General features: G+C 50.7%; 1 protein-coding gene across 1 annotated transcript in view; it reads right to left on the bottom strand.

Moving 5' to 3' along the window:
* Positions 1-809: 809 nt before the first annotated feature.
* PCBP3 (poly(rC) binding protein 3) overlaps positions 810-21895 on the bottom strand; it is a 130025-nt gene continuing 108939 nt past the window's right edge. Inside the window, exons 11-15 of the mRNA XM_016211878.2 lie at positions 11344-11422; positions 10603-10662; positions 7501-7553; positions 3507-3676; positions 810-2512 (exon numbers count right to left, since the gene is read on the bottom strand). Of these exons, the coding sequence (XP_016067364.1) occupies positions 2476-2512; positions 3507-3676; positions 7501-7553; positions 10603-10662; positions 11344-11422 (399 nt within the window). The 3' untranslated portion in view covers positions 810-2475. The remainder of the gene's footprint in view (positions 2513-3506; positions 3677-7500; positions 7554-10602; positions 10663-11343; positions 11423-21895) is intronic.

A 21895-nucleotide genomic window follows, 5' to 3' on the forward strand; every position in this document is an offset into this window, starting at 1 on the left:
ACAAGATGCCATTTCACACCCACTGAGATGGCTAGAATTAAAGACCGAGTGAGCAGATGTTGCTGAGAGTGTGAGGAACCGGTACTCCCACATGTGAGGGGAATGTGGAATGGTACAATCACTGTAGAAAATAGATTAGAAATTTCTTAAAAAGTTAAACATCCACCTATCAAATAATCCAGCCACTTCACTCCTAAGTATCTGCCCACGAGAAATGGAAGAATATGTCCACAGAGTGTCTTATACATGAATGTTCTTAGCAGTTTTATTTTTAGACACTCAAGGGTGAGCCCACCCTGAAAACACCTCCTAACTGTGGTCTGGGGGTCCAGCTCCTTAGGGTGCTGGACATCATGTGAGGCAGGTGACCCACCTGGCACAGGGTCATTCCATCTGGGCACAGCCCCTGTTCAGACTCCTGCTGGGTGTCCTACGTGGAGTCCCTCAGTGTTCCCCAAATTGTTCCTGGGCTGCTGCTGCCACCTTACAGGCTCCAGTCGTACCTCAGAGCCCGCATATCTTAACCCCCACCTGTCCCAGACCTTCCCCCACCTTCCTACAGCTTCCCCAGAGAGCAGACTGAGAACCTTCTGTCCACCTAGAGTCCTAGACCCTTTCTTTCACAGCCTGCATCTTATCTGTCAGGAATCCCATTGGCTCTTCCTTCAAAATGCCTCCAAAACCCACGCTCCCTGGCCTGGCCCCATCTTCTGGCAGTGCCCACAGCCTCCAGAGCCTGTGTCCCTCCTGGTGTTACCTGCACCAGTTCAGGCGCCCACCTGGGCCACAGCTTCTTGGGCTCACCTTGCTGAACATTTAACCCTGCACTTCTGATGCCCTCCTATTGCTGGGTTTATTTCATCACAGACATCTACTGCTTTCTAAGGCACTTACTCACCTTGTTTACTGGCCACCTGTTGCCCCTATGCTGGTGGGGGTGCCCAGAGGAAGGCCTGTGTCCACCACATCCCTGCCGCCTTCAGGCCCCAAGTGGTGGCCAGCATGTGGCCAACATGTCCAGTGGGTGAGTGAATCACATGGCCTTAAACTATGTGGTGGGAAGTGTGGCCAGGTGTTGCTATGCTGTGCACCCAATCTTGACCAGGGGGTTCCTGGGGAGGCAATGGGAGTGTATTCCAGTGGCCTAGGCACACAGGACGAGCACCTGAGGTGTGTCCGGAGTTTGGGTAGATAGAAAGGGGGCTCCTGCTGAGAGGCAGGTGTGGTAGGCAGGCCACACCTACCACCGCATGCTTGATGGGTTCTGGGAGAAATGGTCTCTGCCCGCCTGTAAGTCTCCTGCTGCCAGGGGCCTGTGTCCCAACCAGGGCTTCAGCGTCCAGAAGGGACCGTGGGCTCATTCAAGGTTAGCACAGGTGAGCAAGCAGATATTTGGGTGAAAGGGTGAGATGTACATGCCGGGAAGTGACTGGGGTCACCATGTGCGACCATGGAGGCAGTGGGAAAGGCTAGTTCCACAAGAAAGAAACTGCCACTTTGAAGCCAGGGCAAGAATGGAGTTTTCATTATTGTCATATAAGTAGTTTTGCAAAAGTAAAACTAGAAAGACCTGTGCAAGTCAAACATTTAAGAAAGGGTTGGGAGAGGGGGGAATGAAGTCTTAATTTGTGTGAGAACCAGCTTCTTTAGACAGCAGGTGGCCACAGGGCCAGGTCTCAGGAGTGTGTGACTAGGTGTGTGAGCACGTGTGTGCAGGAGGAAGGTCTGAGCGAGGGGCACAGAGAGGAGCCAGAGCCAGTCGGGGCAGCCCACGACATTTATTGAACTCCGACATGGTGCAGAGGCGCTTCCTGGCGAGTCCGCACCCTCCAGCCACCCCGGAAGCCGCCCAGGGCCCATGTGTGGCCCTCCACACGACATCTCTGTGAAGTCAGGGCCTACCACCCCCTACACCCCACTTCTCAGGTCAGAACCTGGCACCTGCTTTTTCTCCCCTCTGCACAAGGGGAAGGGCGCAGCCTGCCCCAGCACAAGACCTGCATGGACACATGGGCCAAGACAAGCAAGGATGCGAGGGGAAACAAAGTCAGCAGGTGGGCCAGGTGAGAGAGGGCAGCCACAGGTCTACATGGTTGAGGAGAGGATGGCTGATAGGAAGTGCTGTCAAAATATTAAACCAACTCTTAAAACAGTTACACTGACACTAAGGAACAACATTTCTAAAATGTCACAGATGGGAACGTCCCCAAGCATTGAACAGAGTAAGCACTGCATGCGGACGCGTGAGTGGATTGGAGCAGAAGTTACTGAATGCGCAGAGTCAGGGACAGGCCTGGAGCTCAGAGACAGCTGTAGATATACTCGCTTTGTCGGCATGTGTACCTCTATGGCATAGACCATTTTGTTAGTAAAGAAAATCTCTATTTGTATTTGTGACGAAGGGCGGGCTGTCTGTACAGAGCGTGCGAGCCAGGTGGATGCCAGGGTTCGCAGTGTGGAGGATGCTGGGCAGGATTAGAGCGCGCCCATCCCAGTGACCTCAGATGTCAGCCTGCAAGAGACGGAGGCACCGCAAGACAGGTCAGTGTTCTCATAAAATGAGGTCAGACAGGAAATGTATTGCTCTGTGGCATTCTCACAGCCTTGGTATCTATTTCTTTCCTTGTTGGGACAGATAGTCTCAGGTCACTGCTCTATAGCGTTGAGTCGGAGACCAAAGCCCAGGAGAGGGAGGAGGACCCACCAGGGGCCCCCGTGCCTGTTATCACATCGGGGGCATGGCAAGAACCACCTAAACAATCCTAGGCCACCACAGCCATTTCTACGGCAACCACTCGGGGAGGGGCGCTGGAGTCACACTGCCCACAGGGGCTGTCTTCCTGTTTGCCTGGGCCTCCCTCCAACCCCCTCAACATTCTTGGGTAGGGAGGAGGGTCTAGACCCAGGTAGAGGGGAGGCAGGGTGCTTCCTGCCCCCCTGAAAGGTCCCATCTCCCTGGTTGTGGCCACACTGTGTTCTCTAATGTGCCCTGGGGAGGGAGGTCAGGTGAGTGGCGAGGCGTGGCCAGGAGAGCTGTCCACCGCTTCGGGCTCCTCACCATGTGCCCTGGCTGGGCTGCAGGACCTCCCCTCCCCCCACGTGTAACCTTGAACCCTCCCACAGTTCCCTCATGCACTGCTCTGCAAGTGCCTGGGTTGGAGGGTCTTTACAGCCACCCCACATGTGAGAGCAGAATGATCTAGCGACATTTCTCTGAAACCACAGAACCCTTTATGCTAAATTTCAGTTAACCCAGGTGTGTGGCTGACCCGAGGCCCTGGACGGCACAGCCACTGCTTTCCTGAAAATACTCTCGCCTCTAACCGCCTAGCCCCTCAGTGAAGATCCTTCAGGGTGAAAGGTCAAGTGAGAAAGGTCCCATGTCTTGTGGAGACTCCAGCATCTCCCATGCCTAGGCCCAGCCCGGGAAGAGAAGGCCCGAAGAAGGATACCCACGCCTATAGCTAGCCAGTCCCTGAGAGTCCTACCCACGGACCAGCGCTCACCTGGCATTGATGAGGTACTGGGCAAGGCTGATGTTGGCTGGGGTCCCCGTGATGGTGATCTGGCGCTCTGATGACCCTTCTGTGGCATTGGCGATTTTGATCTGAGCTCCAGACATCTGTCGAATTTCATTAATTTTGGTCCCTTGGCGTCCAATTATACAGCCTATTAGCTAGAAAAAAGGGTGGAGGAATCTCTTAGAGAAGAGCCCATGGCAGCCCCGAGCAGAGTGCAGAGCCCTGGGGAAGCCTGTGGGGATGGCCCAGACCTGGTCTCCACCCCACACCAACTCTTTGCTTCCAGAAAAAAGAGGCTTTGCCTTCCTGTGGGAGGGATGGGAGCTGTGGGCACCAGGGTGCTACTTAGTGCCCTATTTGTGAACCATCCCGACAAATCAAGAGACCAGAGAATCACGCGGCTATCACCTGCCCAGTGTCCTCTGAGCTCCCAGAGGCCTAATGCCAGCACCAAGGCTAAGGCCATGTTGGCGCCTTCTTGGCTGGGTTCTCAGGGTGGTGGGATGTTTGTTTGAAGCCAGAGTAAAGCTTGCTGCTGCCTGAAACCTGTCTTTTGAAAAACAGGTGAAATTCTGAGGACACATCAGATGTTCCCTTTCCTTCCCATCCTGTGACCTCTGTTGAAGGATAGATGCAGTGGCCGCTGCCCACTCAGCCATCTGAAGGAGTAGACAGTCATCAAGAATGAAACAGCCAGAGGGACAAGAGCCAGGGCCTCCTTGGGACACAGGATAGCCACGCGTGGGGCAGATTGCAGCCTGAGGTCCCTGCTGTGCACGGGAGTCCAAGTCCATGGACAGAACTGAGTCCCTTCATTCACATGGGGGCTGCTGATGAGAGCTCTGAGCAGGAGAACAGAAGGAAGAGGCCGGACAAGTGGGGCCTGGGCAGCCGGTTTCCTGTCCACCTCTCCTGTGGCAGCCTGCACGGGGTGTTAGCACTTGTGGTGACATCAGTCCTTGTGTTCTGTGTCAGCAAGGCGGTAGGTGCAGGGGTTGGGGCTGGGCTGGAGGAAATCCATTTCCAAATGAAGTGACTTGAATCTGCGGGGTGACAACAGTTTTCCAGGGACACGGGTGCACCTCGACTAGCTCTTGTCCCTGAGGTGACTTAACAGCATCTCAATTCTGCTCATCTGTAAGGCCATCTCTGCTCCTCTCCTACGTTAGACCAGCTGCCTCGCTAGAACTTAACACAATCTCCCCAAATGTCCAAACTTCCCCAAGCTGCTCAGCTTCCTCCACCTTCTGCCCAAGTCCCCCAAACTCTGCCCTCATCTCTCCAGGCTCTGCCCACACACCCCTGGGCCCATCTACCTCCCCGGGCTCTGCCCATATGTCTCTGGCTTCACCCTTCATGCCTTTGTGCCTGGCCCGGAGGTCAGAGAGAGTGACTTCCAGTTACCGGCCTGAGATCCTTGACTCGCTCTTCCCTGGCACCCTCCCACTGGCAGAGAAATCTTGAGGGCTCCTCTCTGACCAGGGCCAGTCAAGGCAGGTGACTGGCAGGCCCGCTGGGGCAGATGCAGGGGAATCAGCACTGGAGGGAGAATGTGGGGCCAGCTGAGATCCTCAAAGATGCTGGCACTCAGGAAGGCCTGCTTGAGCTTCCCCACCCTGACTTGGTATCCTGCTGTCCTCCCTCTGTCCCCACACCTTCCTCGGCCACTAGAGACTTCCCCTTTGCACTTCAGTGTGAGTGGCCCTGCCCAGCCCCGCAGTGCTGAGCGCCTGCTGCACAGCCTGCTGTTTCTGCTCCAGCAAGCCATCTGAGGTACATTTCCTCTGGCATGCCCTCCCTACATTCTCTTAAACAGGTTTGTCTTCCCATTTTCTTGCTGAAAACATTCTCATGCCCACCCCTCTCTTCTTGCCCGCTCTCAAGGCATCTCCCCTTCCTGAGACTTCACGCCCAAGGGCCCCTGAGCTGCGCCCCCACTCACATGGAACATCTCTCTTCCAGATAAAACTGTGCAGCCTGAGTGCTAATGAGAAACCACAGCTGTCACAGCCCCCAACACCGACACCTGGCTGAGCACAAGGCTCTTCTAAGCAGCTAGAGGGGGATGTGACAAGTCATAGGCCCCTCTAACCTGGACAGGAGCGCAAGGCCCATCAGCTCTTCCCTGGGCTACCCCTCCACACGGCCTCTCTGGCTCTCCAGGCCCCTCGCACATTCAGCCCAGAGACCAGCGCTCCTCTAAGCCTTTTGTGTCTCCATTGGGCATTTAAAGAAAGACTACAGAGGTTCTCTCAAATATCACAGCCCCCTCCTAACTAGATTTCCAAGCCCAACCCCACAGGAACCACAGGGCACATCTAACCTACCACACCTCCTGCAGTTGCCTGTGTGAGCCCTTAGGTTCCCTGTCCCAGTAGAAGGAGCCCAAGTGTGGGGTCCCCACAGGAACAGTGACATGAGTGAGGCAAGTTGTGACAGTCAGAGATGGGGCCCAAGACTGCCAGCTGCATGGAGCAGCTCCACGCACGGGTCTTGGTCCTGACCCAGCCTGGGTCCCAATGGCCACAAGGGCAGGCTGGCTGTGTTGTGGACCTGTGCATCACTTAGGTCATCACATTCATCTCGCAGTCCAGAGTTCCTTTCTGGTGACATTTAAGTGTCAGCACAATTTCTCTTTGTCTCATCTAACCTTGACCAAGAGGTGGAGACAGAGAAAATGACAGGCAAGTGTCCCATTAGAAATACATTCTACTTCTTTCCTTCTCTCCAAGGTGGCAGGAGGCCCTGGGGCACACGTCCCCTGCAAGAGATCCTTTGCCAGGAAGGGTCAAGGAGTGTCTCTGCAGGGCACACAGGTCCCAGAAGGCGTCTTCCGAGTAGCTCCCCCAGCAGGAAGGTGGCAGCCGTGCACTAGGAGGGCACCCAGGAAACAGGCATACCGGCTCTCCAAACAAGCTTATCCCCTTGCTTTTTAGGTTCATCTCAGTTTTAAAACAAAGGTCCAGATCAGAGCAGGATACCTGGTGTTGATGAAATGGTGGTTTAGGGAAGGGCTACAAAGGGGGAAGCCCATGGTAGAGTGGCAACTTGCACGTATCGTGTGGGTGAAAAGACTTGGCGGGCTGCCCAGAGCCACTGCTTGAGGACCAGCTATAGTGGGAGGACATGTCTGGAGCCCTTGAAAGCAGAAACAGAGCCACATCACCCCATGTAGGAGCCTGGCCTGCAGTTGCACAAGGGTCCTTGATGAGAGCAGTCTCTTCTGCAGGGCCCTCTTGTCCAACTTCCCCCACTGCCCATCTTCTGCACTAAAGGCGGGCACCCCAAGGTCACAAATCTGTGCTTCCTGTGGTCCATCTACTGAAGGGAAGAGGCAGGATTTCCTGCCAAGCTGGTGTGAGGGGCGAAGCAGTGAAGGTTACTGAAGGCCACAGTTCTAGGGCAAGGAAGCCCATGTCCCCCACACAGCAGCCTCTCTGTGGTGCATGGGGCAGCTGCCCCTCCAGGACACATGGCTCACATCTGCCCTGGCATCTTAGGTTGAGGATCCAAGTCAACTTTCTTAGTATGATCCAAGGATTCAGAGGATGATGCAGGAGGACCTGTGAAGGGAGCTCGAAAGGCCATTTACTCAGCTGAGCCCAGGCAGGAAGACGGTGGATCCAGGAAACCAGATCCAGGAAACCAGACAAACCTGTGACACCCCCACATCCTGCAGACTCAGAGAACCCCAAACCCTCTAGAGACCCAGGAAGCATGGGGCAGGGCCACTTCAGAGCATCCCTGGGCCACCATTCTTCAAGGACCAACCCTGAACCAGGGCAGTGCCTTCACATGGGGTCAGAGGGGCCCTCAGCTTCCCAGCCAGCTCTGGCATCTGAATTCTGAGTAAACCCTCAAGCCCCCTATTTCTTTTTTTATCTGGTATTTCAGGGACTTTTATAGACATTAAACTGCTTAATGTGGGAAGGAAGGGGGAGGTCACAGGATAAGGTCAAGGAGGCTTGGGCATACTCACATCATTGGGAATGGTGAGCTCATGAGTGCTGGCTGGGGGGCTGGCATCCAGACCTGGGCACACCAAGGGTACACGGTTAGACTGGTGGAAGCCTGCTCACATCGCAGCCCAGTGCCTGGTCCATGCTCAGCCCACACAGGCAGGGTAGGGTCAGAGCAGCTGGAGGCCAAGGGCCCTGTGAGCTCTCTGCTCGACTGCAATGCAACTCCTGATCCCTGCTTCTCTCAAAACAAGGAAAACAAAACCCAGCAGAATGACGTTTCACTTTCTCATTTGGGGCACATCATTATGTTCCTCCTCTGCCATGTAGAGGGACAGCTCTCGAAGCCCTTCACAGACACGCAGGAAGCACCATGCTAAGCAGCTCTCGGGTGTGGCCATGTCTTGGGGACTCCAAGGGGTGCCCAGGATGCAACCCTGCGACCCTGTGCCTGTCCTCCATGGGTTCTCTGTTCCCTCTGCTGCTCACCAGACCTGCTGTGGTGTCAGCTGTCTCTCATTGCCCTCTGACCCTACACCCCCCAAAGGCCACTACACAGCCTGCTTCACGGCCTAGTGTGCAGTTTTTCCAGTCTGGTGCATCACTGATTCAAAAACAGACTGCTGGGCCACTGGAAGGCTGTATTTCTGTATGGGTGTCCTATGTTGGAGATGAAGACACAGGCCTAATTTGTCACCAAGTCCCAATCTCTATCTTGGAAAACCTCCGCTTAGGACCTGCCAAATCAAGACGGTTCTTCAGAGTTCAGGACAAGATCTACTCTTGCTTGACAATAAAATGCATGTGGGGACTGTGGTGGGGGAACCAGTGGGGACGAAGGCCCAAGACAGACTAGCTCCTGTATCCAGCACTTTCATCTCCTCTCAGGAGGCATCTCAAACCCAAAGTCCACAGCTGAGACCCTGCTCTTCTCCCCCCAGGCTCCACGTGGTCCCAGCATCTCAGGTCCCACAGCTCAGCTCAGACCCTGAAGCCCCCTGGCTCACCTCCTTCTCTCCAGCCACAGCTAACTACACAGACTGGGCTCATTTACCTTCAGAATATTCCGGAACACGAGCCCTCTTCCCACCCCACATTGGTCCCTTCCTCTGTCCTTGCCTCTCAGTCTAATCTCCATACAGCCCAGAGAGGTCCCAACAAACACAGGTCAGTTGCCTTCAAGACTCAAAACCCACCAAGAGTTCCAGGTTCTTCCCTGTGCCCCCAGGTCTGTTCCATGCTCCCCAACCCCAGACTGTGCCCAGTCTCACCTCCCACCTTCTCACAGCCCCCGCCCCTCTTCCTGCTTCTTCCTCCACAGCACTCATGTCCCCAAAACAAGATGTACTGTGGCCATCTGTTTCCCTGCCATGAGTGACCCTGTGAGGGCAGGACTGTCCTGGGGGCCCGCTGAGCACAGGTCTCAGTTGGCAGGTGCAGCATGAACCAGTTCATCCTGAATCGTCTGTTAGTTTTCTTTTGCATAGCTAAACCTAGAGTTCCTGTTCTTTAGCTTCTTTGAATAAGGGTATTTTCAATACGCTTATTTGGTTGTTCAAGCACCTATACACATTCTATAGATAGTGACATTTAAAATGTCATTTAAGATATTTCCTTAGTCCTGTCTGAGTTCTACACAGAAACTCCTAGCAGCCTGGCTTGGGATGGACATAAAGGCGCGAGTCATATTCGTTCAACTTGGTAGTTTGATTGAGGGGAGGAAGGTATCAGATTTCTTTTCCAGAGGAAAGTAAAACTGAACTAATAATGTGAAGATATATTGTTTAAAACTTGTGCTCCTTTGTGTCAGGGCTCTGCGCCCAGGGATGAGTGTCTCTCTCCTGAGATGATAACATCCCTGCTCTGGGACAAGAACAAGCTTCCCCAACACAACACAAGCCAGCTCTGGAAGCAACGCTGACATCAGCCTTCAGGGTCCTGTCAAACAAGGCAATGCCTCTCCTCACGACCACCTTGCTTAACCTGCTGCGATGGGGGACATGCATGTGCGTGCATGTGAACGCGTGAGGTCCGTGTATGCGTGAGAGCGCATGAGCTTCAGGTCACACCGGCTTGGGGAGGGAGGTCGTCACAGGGAGGAGTGAGGGACCCCATCCCTCAGGCCTGAAGGCCATGGGGAGGGGCCAGGGGGGTTCCCAGGTCATTTCCAGGAGGCCTTTGCTGGGGAATTATAGGAAATCACATTATAAGCTGGTAAGGGCTGTACAGAGACGTGTATATCACCCAGATATTAACTTTGTAAGGGTTGCTATCCATTTCCATAATCAAAACATTCTATAAATATTTTTTCTAATTTTCATTCACTAAATTCTTCATTAACTTAACTAAAGGCTATACCGAGATAGAACCCATCACCAGTACATGGAACATCGGGGCCAGTGTCTCAGCCTTGAGATGCCCACAAGCCCCAGTGTGTACAGCTGGACCCAGACGCAGCTTGAGAAAGTCTTGGGGCTTCCTCCAGCCTCAGCTGCACCCTGGGGCTCAGAACATACCACTGGGGTGACAGCCAACACCGCTGGAAAGGCTCCTCCCCTGCATCTTCCCTTCAGCGAGACACCTGCTCTTCTGCTCTATTCAGGATTTCAAGTGGGATGGGAAACCCGCTATGCCAGTGGCCTCGCTGCTCCTTGCCCTGGGTAACGGGACCTACAAATCTCCCTGCTGTCCTGTGGTGTCCTAGAACGGTTTTAACTGAATCAGAAGGGGTACCCAGAGTGCTCTTATCCATGAAGGCATGCTCCCGCCTCCTAGGAAGCACATTTGGGGAAGGCACATGTCACGGTAAAGTCTGCACTGCAGGCCCCCACACGCTGTGCCACTAGACAAACGACAACAGAGATGGTTGCTCTGCCACATTCAGGGACTTTGGATGACAGGCAGCAGTGCTCTGAGCACCGCTGGAGCCCATGACGCACCACAACACTCCCAGCAGTGACCAAGGCAAAAGCTGGGAACTGGGGGTATGAATCTGGTGTGGGCACACAGGCTCCATCTCCACGGCACAGGCTTCCCTTTGCCGAGGCGCTGGCTGTCCCCTCCTGCCCAGATCGTGCCCAGGAGCCCAGGCCTCCACTCTCCACTAGAGTGCTTTGTTTTACCTGACGACGGGCCCATCAGATTTTGAGCTTCTTCGGAGGAGTGTAAAGGCAGCTTTTCTCCTGGAGAGCAAAGAAGAAACAGATTTAATGTTTTGCCCTCAAGGAGATAAGCAAGGTCACTTCAACTAGGGAAGCTCAAAATCTGACTGGCGCACGGCAGACCAGTGTGTCTGGTGGGCTCTCACCGGCCATAGCTGCCAAGGAAATGCTCTGTGTGTCATCAGAAGAAACCCACCCCTGCCCCTGTGCCCAAAAGGGAGCTAAGGACCACTGTGCCCTGGGCTGGGGACTATCTTGGTTTTCGCAGGGCAGGGCAGGTGCTGTCCTGGGTGGGTGTCAGTCCTGTGACGTGCATTGGCCTTCTGCAGAAGAGCATCCCCATTTGCTTGTCCGAGCTCTTGCTCCTGGAGACCATAGGTTCCAGGGCTGGCCAGATGGATGTGTTCAGCAGAAAGGGCACGCCGCTATGTCTGCAGGCAGTGGAGAATAGGCCTGGACCCTTGAGGGGGGGGCTGTCCCTTCACAAGACGACCAGCTGTGAGGTGACTAACCCACCTTAGGGGACACACAGGCCTCCCGCCTGGCCCACAGCAACGTGCATACTGCAGTGTGTTAACGCATCCTTGGCATTCACAACTAGAACTGTACCTGCTCTGTCACTGCCCTGAATAAAGACAGTTCAGAAAGAGAAAGTCCCCAGGTGAGAAGAGAGGAGGTCAGAAAGGGCAGCTGGGTACGTACCGGGGAAAGCGGGGTTGGTCTGTCCGAGGGGAGGAAAGGGGGTTTGCTGCATGGCCAACTGGTGGAGCTTGGTCAACTGCTGGGGGTAGGAGGGACATGAGAGCTAAGAAGGTTATTGTCATCGAGTACAAGTCACACCAAATTAAAAAAGGCAGTAACAGAACTTTGTACAAATAGATATAAAGAGGGGCCATGCGGACACATGGCAGACGTAGAACTCAAGGACTTGGCCTGGGAAAACCAATGGGCTATTGTAGGCGGGCGCACTGAACTCCTTTCCTCTCCTTAGCTCCCTGGCAGCTCTGGCCTGAACTAGCCAGACTTCCCCATTCACATGGGCCTGGGTGGGTGAGCAACCCCCAGACCAGTAGGGAGGCTGCTGGGCCCCTGGGTTTTACAGGGAGAGTCTGAGAGCCACCGAACAGGACCAGCTGGGCCTCTAAGAGCTTTGCAGTCATGTTATCACTCAGAGTTAGTGTGCATCTGGGGGGAACCCATGTGATGCTCCCTTCTGCAAACCTGCTCTGTCCCAGCCCTGAGCTAGGCCTGGATCACTCCTGAGGCAGGCCCTGCCTCACACTCTGCCTCCTGCGACCTCCAAGATTATGGGATGTAGTGCTGGAAGGTTCTGTGGAGGGTGTGTGTGAGAGTACTCAGAGGCCTCCCTGCACCTGTGCCCACTGTGTTGGCGCAGGTGGCTCCCTGTCTCCCTGTCCCCTATCTTCAGCCACTAGAATTTGGGGAAGGGGACTTTGAAATGCAGTTCTTTGGTTACTTTATCTGAGTCTCATTTCTTAAATGAAAACTAAACATTACAGAAGATAAAGGTAAATGTGGTGAGACTTGGCCACACCTGGGAGCCAAAGACAGTGGCTGCATGCTAAGAATCCTCCCACTCTTCAGAGATGTTGGGGCATAAGGCCCGGGTCCCCAGCTGCCTTGGAGGGTGGGACAGCACATTCTGGAAAATGTCCTCAACCCCCAGCCTTTTCTCAGCAGGAAGACCAGCCTGAATGCTCCCAGTGCAGCTTCCAGAGCGGACCCTGTCCCTATCAGGAGGCAAGAACGGGGGCCTGTGCAAATCCCCCAGAGGCCAGTAAGTGGGGGCCCTCAGGGAGCAGAGCTGGCATCCTCAGGTGACATGAGGATCTGACCAGGTGCCCACATTTGTCCCATCTTGCAGAATCTGGGCTCCTTCAGCTCCACAAAAATGTCTCAGGAAGGCAGCGACTGTGCACTTGGGTTTCTGACATCCCAGCACCTACACAAGCCAGCCCCTGGGGCCATCAATGAGTGGGTTTGCTGCTGGTCTCCTAGAGCTGGGCATTTCCCCTAACAATTTAGCCAGTGCTAAGATACAGGCCAAGCACCCCTTCCCGGTGCATGGAGGGCCACCCTGCCCCCGACGGCCCCTCCCCCAGAGCCTCCTGTCCTGTCCTCAACCTCAAGCTCAAGCTCCCTGGGGCAGCCTGTGGGAGAGGGGTTTGTGGTGCGCTAGACTGTCAGTCTGGCCACCTCCTGCTTCCACAGGTCAGGGTCCTGGCGTGAGGAGGCATGTAGTCCCCAGCTGCAGCCTGAAGCGGAGCCATGACCAGCTTGTGGCCTCCTGGTCATACCTTTGAGGTAGAACCCTGGTAATATGAGCTGCTAGGACGCAGATGGTCCGTCTTCCTAAATGCTACTCCTGCATTTCCATTACAGAGCTGTCCAGTTTCCTCCCTCCCTCCCTCCTGGACATCCTAAGTGCATCTGAAAAGCAGCCCTGTCCCCCTCTCAGGTGTCTCCCTGTCTGCTGGGGTGCTCCCTGACCTACAGCACTTGGGTGGGCCTGCTTGGGGACAACTGGTCACATCTTAGACTCCACAAGTCCACTCCAGGCAGTTATTGTGCCTGAGGTCCTAAGGAGAGAAGGTTAAGAGACCTGGTGACCTGGGGTCAGATTCAGTCCCTGATGGGGTGGTGCTGGTCAAGGCCACAGCAGGGGTTGGGGCCTGATGGTCACCTGCTGACCAGCACTTGTGTCCCTTGACCTAACTTCACTAGGCACAGTGTGACCTGAGTGGACAGGCATCAAAGCCCCTGAGAAGGGTGCCAAGAGAGCATTCCTGGGAGACACTATCACAAAACAAGTGATGAGACTTGGCTGCACCCCCTGTGCCTCGGGTGAGATTCTGAGAGGCCAAGGGACCCTGCAGAAATGGGACTGCAGGAGTCTGAGACCCTGCTGCATGGCTGGGCAGCCTAGCAAAGGCTCCTCTTTCCAGGGACATGAAAGTGTCTTGTAGAAGGACAGCAAGCACCCAAAGGCATCCTGGGGCATGAGGTCTAAGGAGTGTACAAGACTACCCTCGGCCTCCTGCGGACTGAACTGCACTGACGTGAGCCTACAAACCCCACCTCCCACTTGATGGACCTGGGGCCAGGGCAGCTGTGCCCTGTGTACAAGTCACACAGAGTCATGGGGGCATTTGGCAGGGGCTGTGCTCTGAATCTACCCACAAGGGAGAGTTCAAACTAGGCCTAAGATTTTCTCACAAGGAGGTAACTACAAGTTCCCAGGGTGCAAAGGAAACCCCATTTCTGGAGATGACAAATGTGAAATTGGAGAGCGAAGGCCAGCCCAGTCTGGCTCAGGGCAGTTGGTCGTCAAGGACCAGGCATCCTTCGGGCTCTGACCAACACTGGGGTTTCCATGCAGACACGATGCTCACACAGGAACAATGCCTCATGTGTGACCAGCCCTTTGGGGGCTCTAGTCCTTCCCCCAGGGGAGGAGGCCAGTGAGGAGCCTAAAAAGCCCTGACAGGCTGCTCTCTCTCCTGTTCCACTATCTGACTCCCCATCACCTGCTCATGTGTCTGACAGCCAGGCTGGCATGCTGTCATGAGGGCAGGCCCTCTCCTATCTGTCCCTGCATCCCCAAGAGTTCACAGATGCTGCGCCGGTCTGTCAGTGGGAAGAAAGGGGCTCTGAAGGCAGGAGAACCCACCTCAGTTGGCCACAACCCTGACAGCTCTGTGGAGATAGGCCCAGCTGGTGCCCGTGGCCCACCCTGCCTATCTGTAAAGTGGGGGAACCATGTATGTAAATGGCAGGCTGTGAAGTGCTGCCCAGGTTGACTGGGGTGAGTAGTCATGGAAACTACCAGGATTTTCCCACCCGCTGTCCACAAGCTCCGACCTTGAAGGCCCCCAGGTCTCTCCATTGCCTCCCTGGCAGTTAAACAGATGAGGCACATCAAGCAGGGTCTGCTCCAGAGCCACTGGCTGTGTGTGTTACAGGCATGGCTCCACTCGCACCCAGGAGTCTGACACCCCAGAATTCAGCAATTCCCACTGCAATGTACTTGCTGCTTTTTATGAAACAACGGCTACAGAAGCAAATAAATCCCTGTCCCCATTCACCCACGATTGTAAATTGACATCTTGAGGAAGTGCTGGACCTGCAGCGTGGTGCCTAAATAAACATCCCCCAGAGGGGGCTGATGGACAGATGTCAGCTGGCATCTCCTCTTGGCTCTGCCCTCAGTCAAGCACTTCACCTCTCTGGGACTCAATTTCTACATTTTTAAAAGGAGGGAGGAGGCCAAAGTGCTAAGGGGAATTTCCGCTTTTTGAGATATTTTTGTCATTAAAACATGAGACTGCCAGTTCCCACCAGTGCCCATAAATCATGAGGAGGGGAGGAGAGAGGGAGGGAGGAGCAGCAGAGGGATCATATAGGTCTTTCTCTGTGGCTTGCAGTTTCTACTTAACGTTGTGTCAGAATACAGAAACATAGACAAATACTAAACACAATGACTAAAATGTAAATATCCATAAATAAACAACTTAGTGAGTTATCACAAAACACACCAGGCAACTACCTCTCATGGCAGGAAATACATCACATTGTGGTGATATGCATTCATGTCTCCTTTCTGTAAAATGCTTGCTTGTGTCTTTTGCCCACTTTTCTATTGGGTTGATTTTTGGTGATTCACACAAACTCCTTATGTATTTCAGATACTAATCCTATTTTAGTTATATCTGCTGAAAAGATCTCTTCCCCACTCTCCTTATAGTGTCTTTAGAGAAACAGAATTTTTAAATTTACTGTAGTCAAATTAATATTTCCTTTATGGTTTATGTTTTAAGAAATCCTTTTCTGACCTGTGTACAGGAAGATATTCTACTATATTTCTTCTAAAAGTGCTATGCTTTTCTCTTGTGTTGAAGTACTTGATACATAAAGAGTGTTTTTTTTATGTTGTAAAAATCCATTTCCCCATTGAATGACCTGCCATCCTAGCATCTCTGTCACAGACCAGGCTCCCTCACCCACATGGGTCAGATCCAGGTTCTCTGGTAGGATCCACTTGCCTATGGTCTCTCCTTGCACCCAAATCACATTGTCTCAGTTAGGACTGCCCTAGTGTAGGTCTTCCTATCACTAGGACAAATCTCCTTATCATATATCCTCTTCATGAATATACTGGTGATTCTTGGCCTTTGCTCTCTCATATAAAAATTTAAAACAGTCGGTCAGGATTTTGATTGCAATTATACTGTATTTTTGTACCTCAGTTTGGGAAGAATTAACATTGTTAAGATCCTTAAGTGTTCCTATCCACGAACATGGTATATCTCCATTTATTTTGGTCTTTTGGTCTTCAACTTTCAATAAAGACAAGTTTTTTAAAAGTCATCTTTTAATTATTGATTTCAACTTAACTGTTTTGTGCTCTATATGATTCCAATTTTTTTTAGATATGGTGAGTCTTCTTTATAGTCTAGAATGTGATCAAATTTTGTAAATATTTTCATGAATTCTACAGTTATATTAGATGTAGTGTTCAATGTAGGTCAATTATATCAGTCTCACTGACTGTACTGTTAATATCTTCTTTATTCTTATCTACTTAACCTTTATTGAAAGAGAGGTATGTTAAGGTTCCACTACAGTGATTGTCAAATTCTCTTTATGGTCTGTCATTTTTTTCTTTATATATGTTGAAGCTATGTTTTAGGTACATATAAATTTTGAATTGTCATATATTCTAGTGAACTGAACCTTTTATCAAAATGTAATGACTAAACAATGTATTTGCCTTAAAATCTTGTTTTTTTTTGCCTCCCCCCCACTGATATTAATACTTGTAAATTGGGTTTCTTTTGGTTAGTATTTTCCTAGAATAGATTTTTCTATTCTTTTAACTACTCTGGGTTGTTATTCTTTAGGTGTCTCTCTTGGGGAAAAAAAAAAAAAAAAAAAAAAAAAGCTTTAAAAAAAAAATATGACAGCCTGTGATTTTACTGAAAAATCTCTCTTTGACTTTGATCACAATTACCCACAGATATAGACTAATTTGTACCTTTTTTTTTTTTTTCACTTCTAATTGTCCTGATTTCTCAGGGTTCTTTTCTCTTTTTTTTTCATTCCTTTCCTTCTTTTGTAATGATTAATAGTTTTTCCCCTTCACCCACTTTCCTCTCTGTACCTTTATTGAGTTTATATAAACAAACTTTTTTTTGATGGTCACTTTGAAACTCTTATTAACATATACATTTAAAGTCTAAATTCAACATCTGTACCCTCTTCCTGATGATACAATGACCTATACATTATGTTTTAATTCCCCTCAACCTGTCTTAGTCTTATGTATGCTATTTCTGTCCATTTAGTTCTGTTATGTTGTTAATCCCACAAATGACACAGCATTGATATTGATTTTACAAAGTGTGTTTTCATTTACCCAATGTTTAAATTTAGTGTGGTCAAATCATGAATATTTTCTTAATGGTTTGTGCTTGTGTTAATGAAAAAAATGGTAATTTTCTTTGCTCACACTCCTCCTTGCCTTTCTAGCCTTCCTTCTGGGATTGTTTCCCTTCTCCGGAAAGCATCCATGAGAAGCCTGTTGGTCACAGCCATTTGTCTGAAAATGTCTATATTTTGGTCCTTGGAAGATGCTCTTGAGATAGAATTTTAGGTAGACAATTACTTGCTTTTATTATGCCACCATCTTCTGGCTCCACTGTTGCTGGTGAGAAGTCAACTCATTCTCTCACTCTTACTTTTGTAATATTCTTTTTACCTCTGACCACTTTGAAGATTTACTTCTGGTCTTTGATGCTGTGTGTTTTAGCTTTGATTTGTCTAAGATGGATTTTTTTGTTTTGTTTATTTTGCTTGGGATTTGTTGGGATTCCTGAATGCTAGGATTGGTTCCTTTTATTAACTCTGAAATTTTCTCACTGCTTATCTCTTAGAATCTCTCTCTCTCCATTCTGTTATCTCTTCCTGGGGTGCCAACTGTTCTTCCTTCTCAGTCTTTGTTATTGGTGTTTCTCAGACTTTTCGTGTGCAAGCATCATGCAGGAGTCTTGATTCTGAGAAGGAGCAGGCTGGGAGGAAAGACTTGCCCAGAGCCCTGCTACTGAGTGGCTCAGTAGGAGAGGTGCTGATCTATAAGTTTAGCCCCAGGGAAGGGGGACAGAGAAAGGAAGATTTAGCTCAAGCCAAGAACGTTGACAGTTTAACCCAGACCTCTTATTTTATGAAAATGACTGTAGTAGCCCTGATTTGACTGCAGGTGGGCCATGAACACCTCTCCACCACTTGGAGCTACTCAATCTGGAAAGAACAGAGACTGACGTGAGGCCATCGACTGGTGGTTATGGAGTGCAATGCTGGTTACTCTTTCCATGTGTTCACTATGAAATTCGAGGAGAAGACAGCACCACCTCCCCACAGGGCTCTAGAGACACTGAGGAAGTGGGAGGGGGAAATCCACATTCACTCTTCATGTGTCCACAGTGAACTGTGCATCCCAACAGCCCCTTGGAAGATGTAACCATGCATCCTTCCACTGATTTCTTTACTTCTATTATAACTCACCTGTTGCTACAGTTTCCTCACATATACTCTCTAAAGGACAAGCTTCCTGGCAGCTACCGCTGCCCTATTACTCCCAGTTCTTAACATCTTCTGCTAAAACCAAGTGGTGTGGGGAGTGAGCTCGCTCCTCCATACACTGGCTCCTCAGCTCTTGGCAAGTGACCACTCAAAACTTCTACTTCCTTGCATGCGCAATTATATGATGGTCCTGACAGCTACTTCACACTGTTAGTAAGAAAGCTCAGGTAAGAAAGAAGAGGTGGACAGTGCTTTGTTGCCTCTTAACACATAGGTTTTGTTGTTGCTTGCATTCAGCGCCCTCTTTAAATAAGGGGATATTAAGTCTGGGAGTGACGGGGAAATTGTGAAAACTAGAAATAAAGATTGCACATGAGGGTATGCTTGAAGCTGACTAATTTCTTTCAGAAGAAAACAATTTCTTCCTCACTTAATCACATTAAGTGGCTGAAATATTGGATGAGAGAGAGACTAGAACAGTCACTGCACTTTCTGTCCAGACTTCACAGCTCTTTACATCTGCTCCCACATCTGGAGTCCTTGCTGCCTGATGCCAGAGGCAGGAAACACAAAAGAGAGTGGGCAGCTTCTGAGACTAAGGGGCAGCTGTCCTAGCACTCCAGAGGTCAGCAGCTGTGAGTCCTCCCCACACCCAGCAGTCCCTGTGCCTCTCCAGAATGTATAAGAGCGATAAGCTTCCAGAAGGATTCAGGTAAAAGGATGTGAGAACCTGGAAGGAAACTGGCAGCGGGGTGGGTGGGAGGCGTCGATGACTCTTAAGGTTAAATCAGAAAGCCTTCTCTAAAATTGAGCACAGGAAAAATATGTATAATTTAGTTCTAGATAAAGAAACATTCAGATCTAAGAAATATAAATTAAGATGCTAAAAGATGACTATAGTGTATGTGTCAGCCACTGTGGTAGAAAAATCTAAATTGTGCATTCAGTTATATTATAAAATAAATTAGTATTTCCTATAATTATTATATTTGGGGTCTAAGAAATGAAGCTTTTAAAATTACTACTGAGGACCAAGCTCAGATTAAAAAATGCCTTCCTAGCTATCATCACCTATGTTATCAAATAGTCATTTTATTGTTGTTTTGGATGGATCATAAGTGGCTGTTCAAGTCTTCAACTCTCTGTGCCTGTAAAAAGAGCATTTATAAAAGCTCCCCCTAGCTGGTCCCAATAGTGGTCCCCATCCCACTGCTGGTCTAGAGAGCAGGACGTCCCGCACAGAAAGCCGTTTCACAGGAAGGAGCCACCTATTCTACATCTCAACCAAACACAAGGAGGTAGTTATACAACAATTAGTTATACGTTAGTTTAAACCAATCTAAAGAACAACAACTGTCAAACTACTCACTTTTAAGAGAAAAAGAAAATCACATGGAAAGAGCAAAACAAGTGATTGATATAAAAATAAATCAACCAAACCAATCAAAACCCCTCACCCTCACACAGGCGCCTGTGCCCACAACTGGACATTTCAGACCAGAAACACTTCTGTCAGCTTAGAGCCTGAGCCAAGAGGCAGTGGTTGTGAGACCACAGGCCTTCCTTCAAAAGTAGGGCTGTAGGTCTAAGCATCGGCCTTGGTATCCTTCACTAAGGGCCAGACCACTGTTGAGTTCTCCATCTGTAAAAAGGTCAAAAAGCCAGGTCTTCAAACCTGCTGCTGCACACACACACATTTGTAAGGGTACAAGGCCACCCTGCTCTGGATTAAATGAAAGCTGTGCCATCCTAGAACCAGGCCTCTTGGCTCCATTCTGATCTCCCATCCCCACCACTACGAGAATTCCATAAAAGGCCGTGGAGCCTGCCCATTGCAGTGCCACTGACCCAGCCTGGGCCCATGCACAACCCCTCTCCTTGCACGGCGTTCCTGCACACGGGGCCAGCCCAGCCCTCCCCTAGGTGCTGACATCTGCCTTCCTTTGTCCCATGGGCTGTGGGCTAAGACAATGCAGGACAGGCATCACCAGAGTGAGAAAGGTTCCTGAGCTATGGGGTGGCTCCAACCAGCTATTGGGGTCTCATAGCTCCCTCACTCTGATTTTCACGGGGAATGCCACTGACTTCCTGGGAGCATGAGACATCAACTTTTTTAAAAAAAGCTGCTGATGGTTCTTCAGAGAAGACAGAGAAGGTTCACCCCCCCCCCCCGAGATCTGATTAAAATAAATTCACAGAAAGGTGAAGAGCATCCCAAATAACAGAGAATGGGGTACATGGGGAAATCACTGGCAGGGCCAGGTATCAGCAGTTGTCCTCAAGGGGGAGGCTGAGGTGGTCTTGGGTGGGCAGGTAGGGGGACAGGAGTGAGCCCCACCAACCGCTCAATGATGGAGAGCTGTGCCCTGACCCAGCTTCTATTTAACAAGTGGAGCCCTAACAGCACACCTGGACGGGAGGAAGCTGGCTTCCCAGTGGGGGCAGGCAGGTGTGCCCACCACTGATTTAGAGTTACACCATCCTCACTGCAGGGTTAAAACCAGGAACCTTTAAAAATGGCCTTGGGGGTGTGATGGGTAGGGAGGGACGTTTCTTAACTGCATACTCTATCATTTAGCTCCTACTTGTACGGATTATTAAGATGTGTTTTTTAAAAAATAAGAATAAAAAAGAGAGAGAGAAACCATCAGTATTTCTTTTCTACTCAATAGAAAATTTCCTTCAGTGATAGTGAACTGATCTCTGTATTTCCAATACTTAGTGTTGGTTACTTTTTTTTTAAGCTGGGGACAGTGAAACAAGGAAGGGTCTAGGATAGAAGAAACAACAGAAGAGAGAGTAGGTGGGGAAATAAGCCTAGGCCAGGTGCTTTTGCTAAGAAGTCAGAAAAGAGGGGGCCTTGGGGACAAGGTTGGGGGTTAGCCCAAGACTAGCTGCCACTGCCTATTGTTCCCTGATTGCAAGCCTCAGTGGGTCTCTTAGAGTTTAGGAGATGCATGCCTGTGGGGGAAGGAGAGGGAAAGGCTTGGGCATGCTTCTGGAAGGGAGATGGAGCCTTGGTACCTTCCCAAGTTACTTCTTAAAAACCCTCCCCTGCTCTGCCTTTGCATTTTATTCCCTCACTTGCCCAATTCAAAGTGCAAGGGTTTGCAGAAGACCCCAGGGCAGGCTCGCCTGCCTGGTGGCACCTCCCTGTCAGGAACAGAGCGGAAGGATTTGAAGCTCAGCAAATGTCAAGGGCGGGATAGACAAGAAAAATGCTTCTCAAAACTGGCTGCAGGTTTGCTCCACCTGCCAAAAGCAGCAAAATCAACTGCCGGCCTTGGCCTCTTCCTCTTTTTCTTGTTTCCTCTCCCTTCCCTCCTTCCACACCCCGTTCTTCCTGGCACCAGCTAGTGTCACCCAATTTATCCGCTATATCTAAACCCAAGGGAGAAAGCCCTCTGCTCTTCATTGTTGCCGCATATCTCGGCCCTAAGAGCTGCATGTGGCTCCCTTGGCCCCCAGGCCACAGAAGTCCAGGATGCTCCTCCCCAAGTGCATCTGGAATGTCGTCATTGCTCTCCAGCACTGACGTTAGTAACTCTAGGATGAAACCGAGGCCTGTCACCACTGGCCTTCAGACACGTGCAGAGCCTGTTTCAACTAGGGCTTCAAAGCGGGAGTGTAGCCTCCCTAGATGTTTAAATACCCT

The sequence above is a fragment of the Miniopterus natalensis genome, chromosome 6 (genome assembly GCF_054644295.1).
Source record: "Miniopterus natalensis isolate mMinNat1 chromosome 6, mMinNat1.hap1, whole genome shotgun sequence".
Classification (NCBI taxonomy): domain Eukaryota; kingdom Metazoa; phylum Chordata; class Mammalia; order Chiroptera; family Miniopteridae; genus Miniopterus; species Miniopterus natalensis.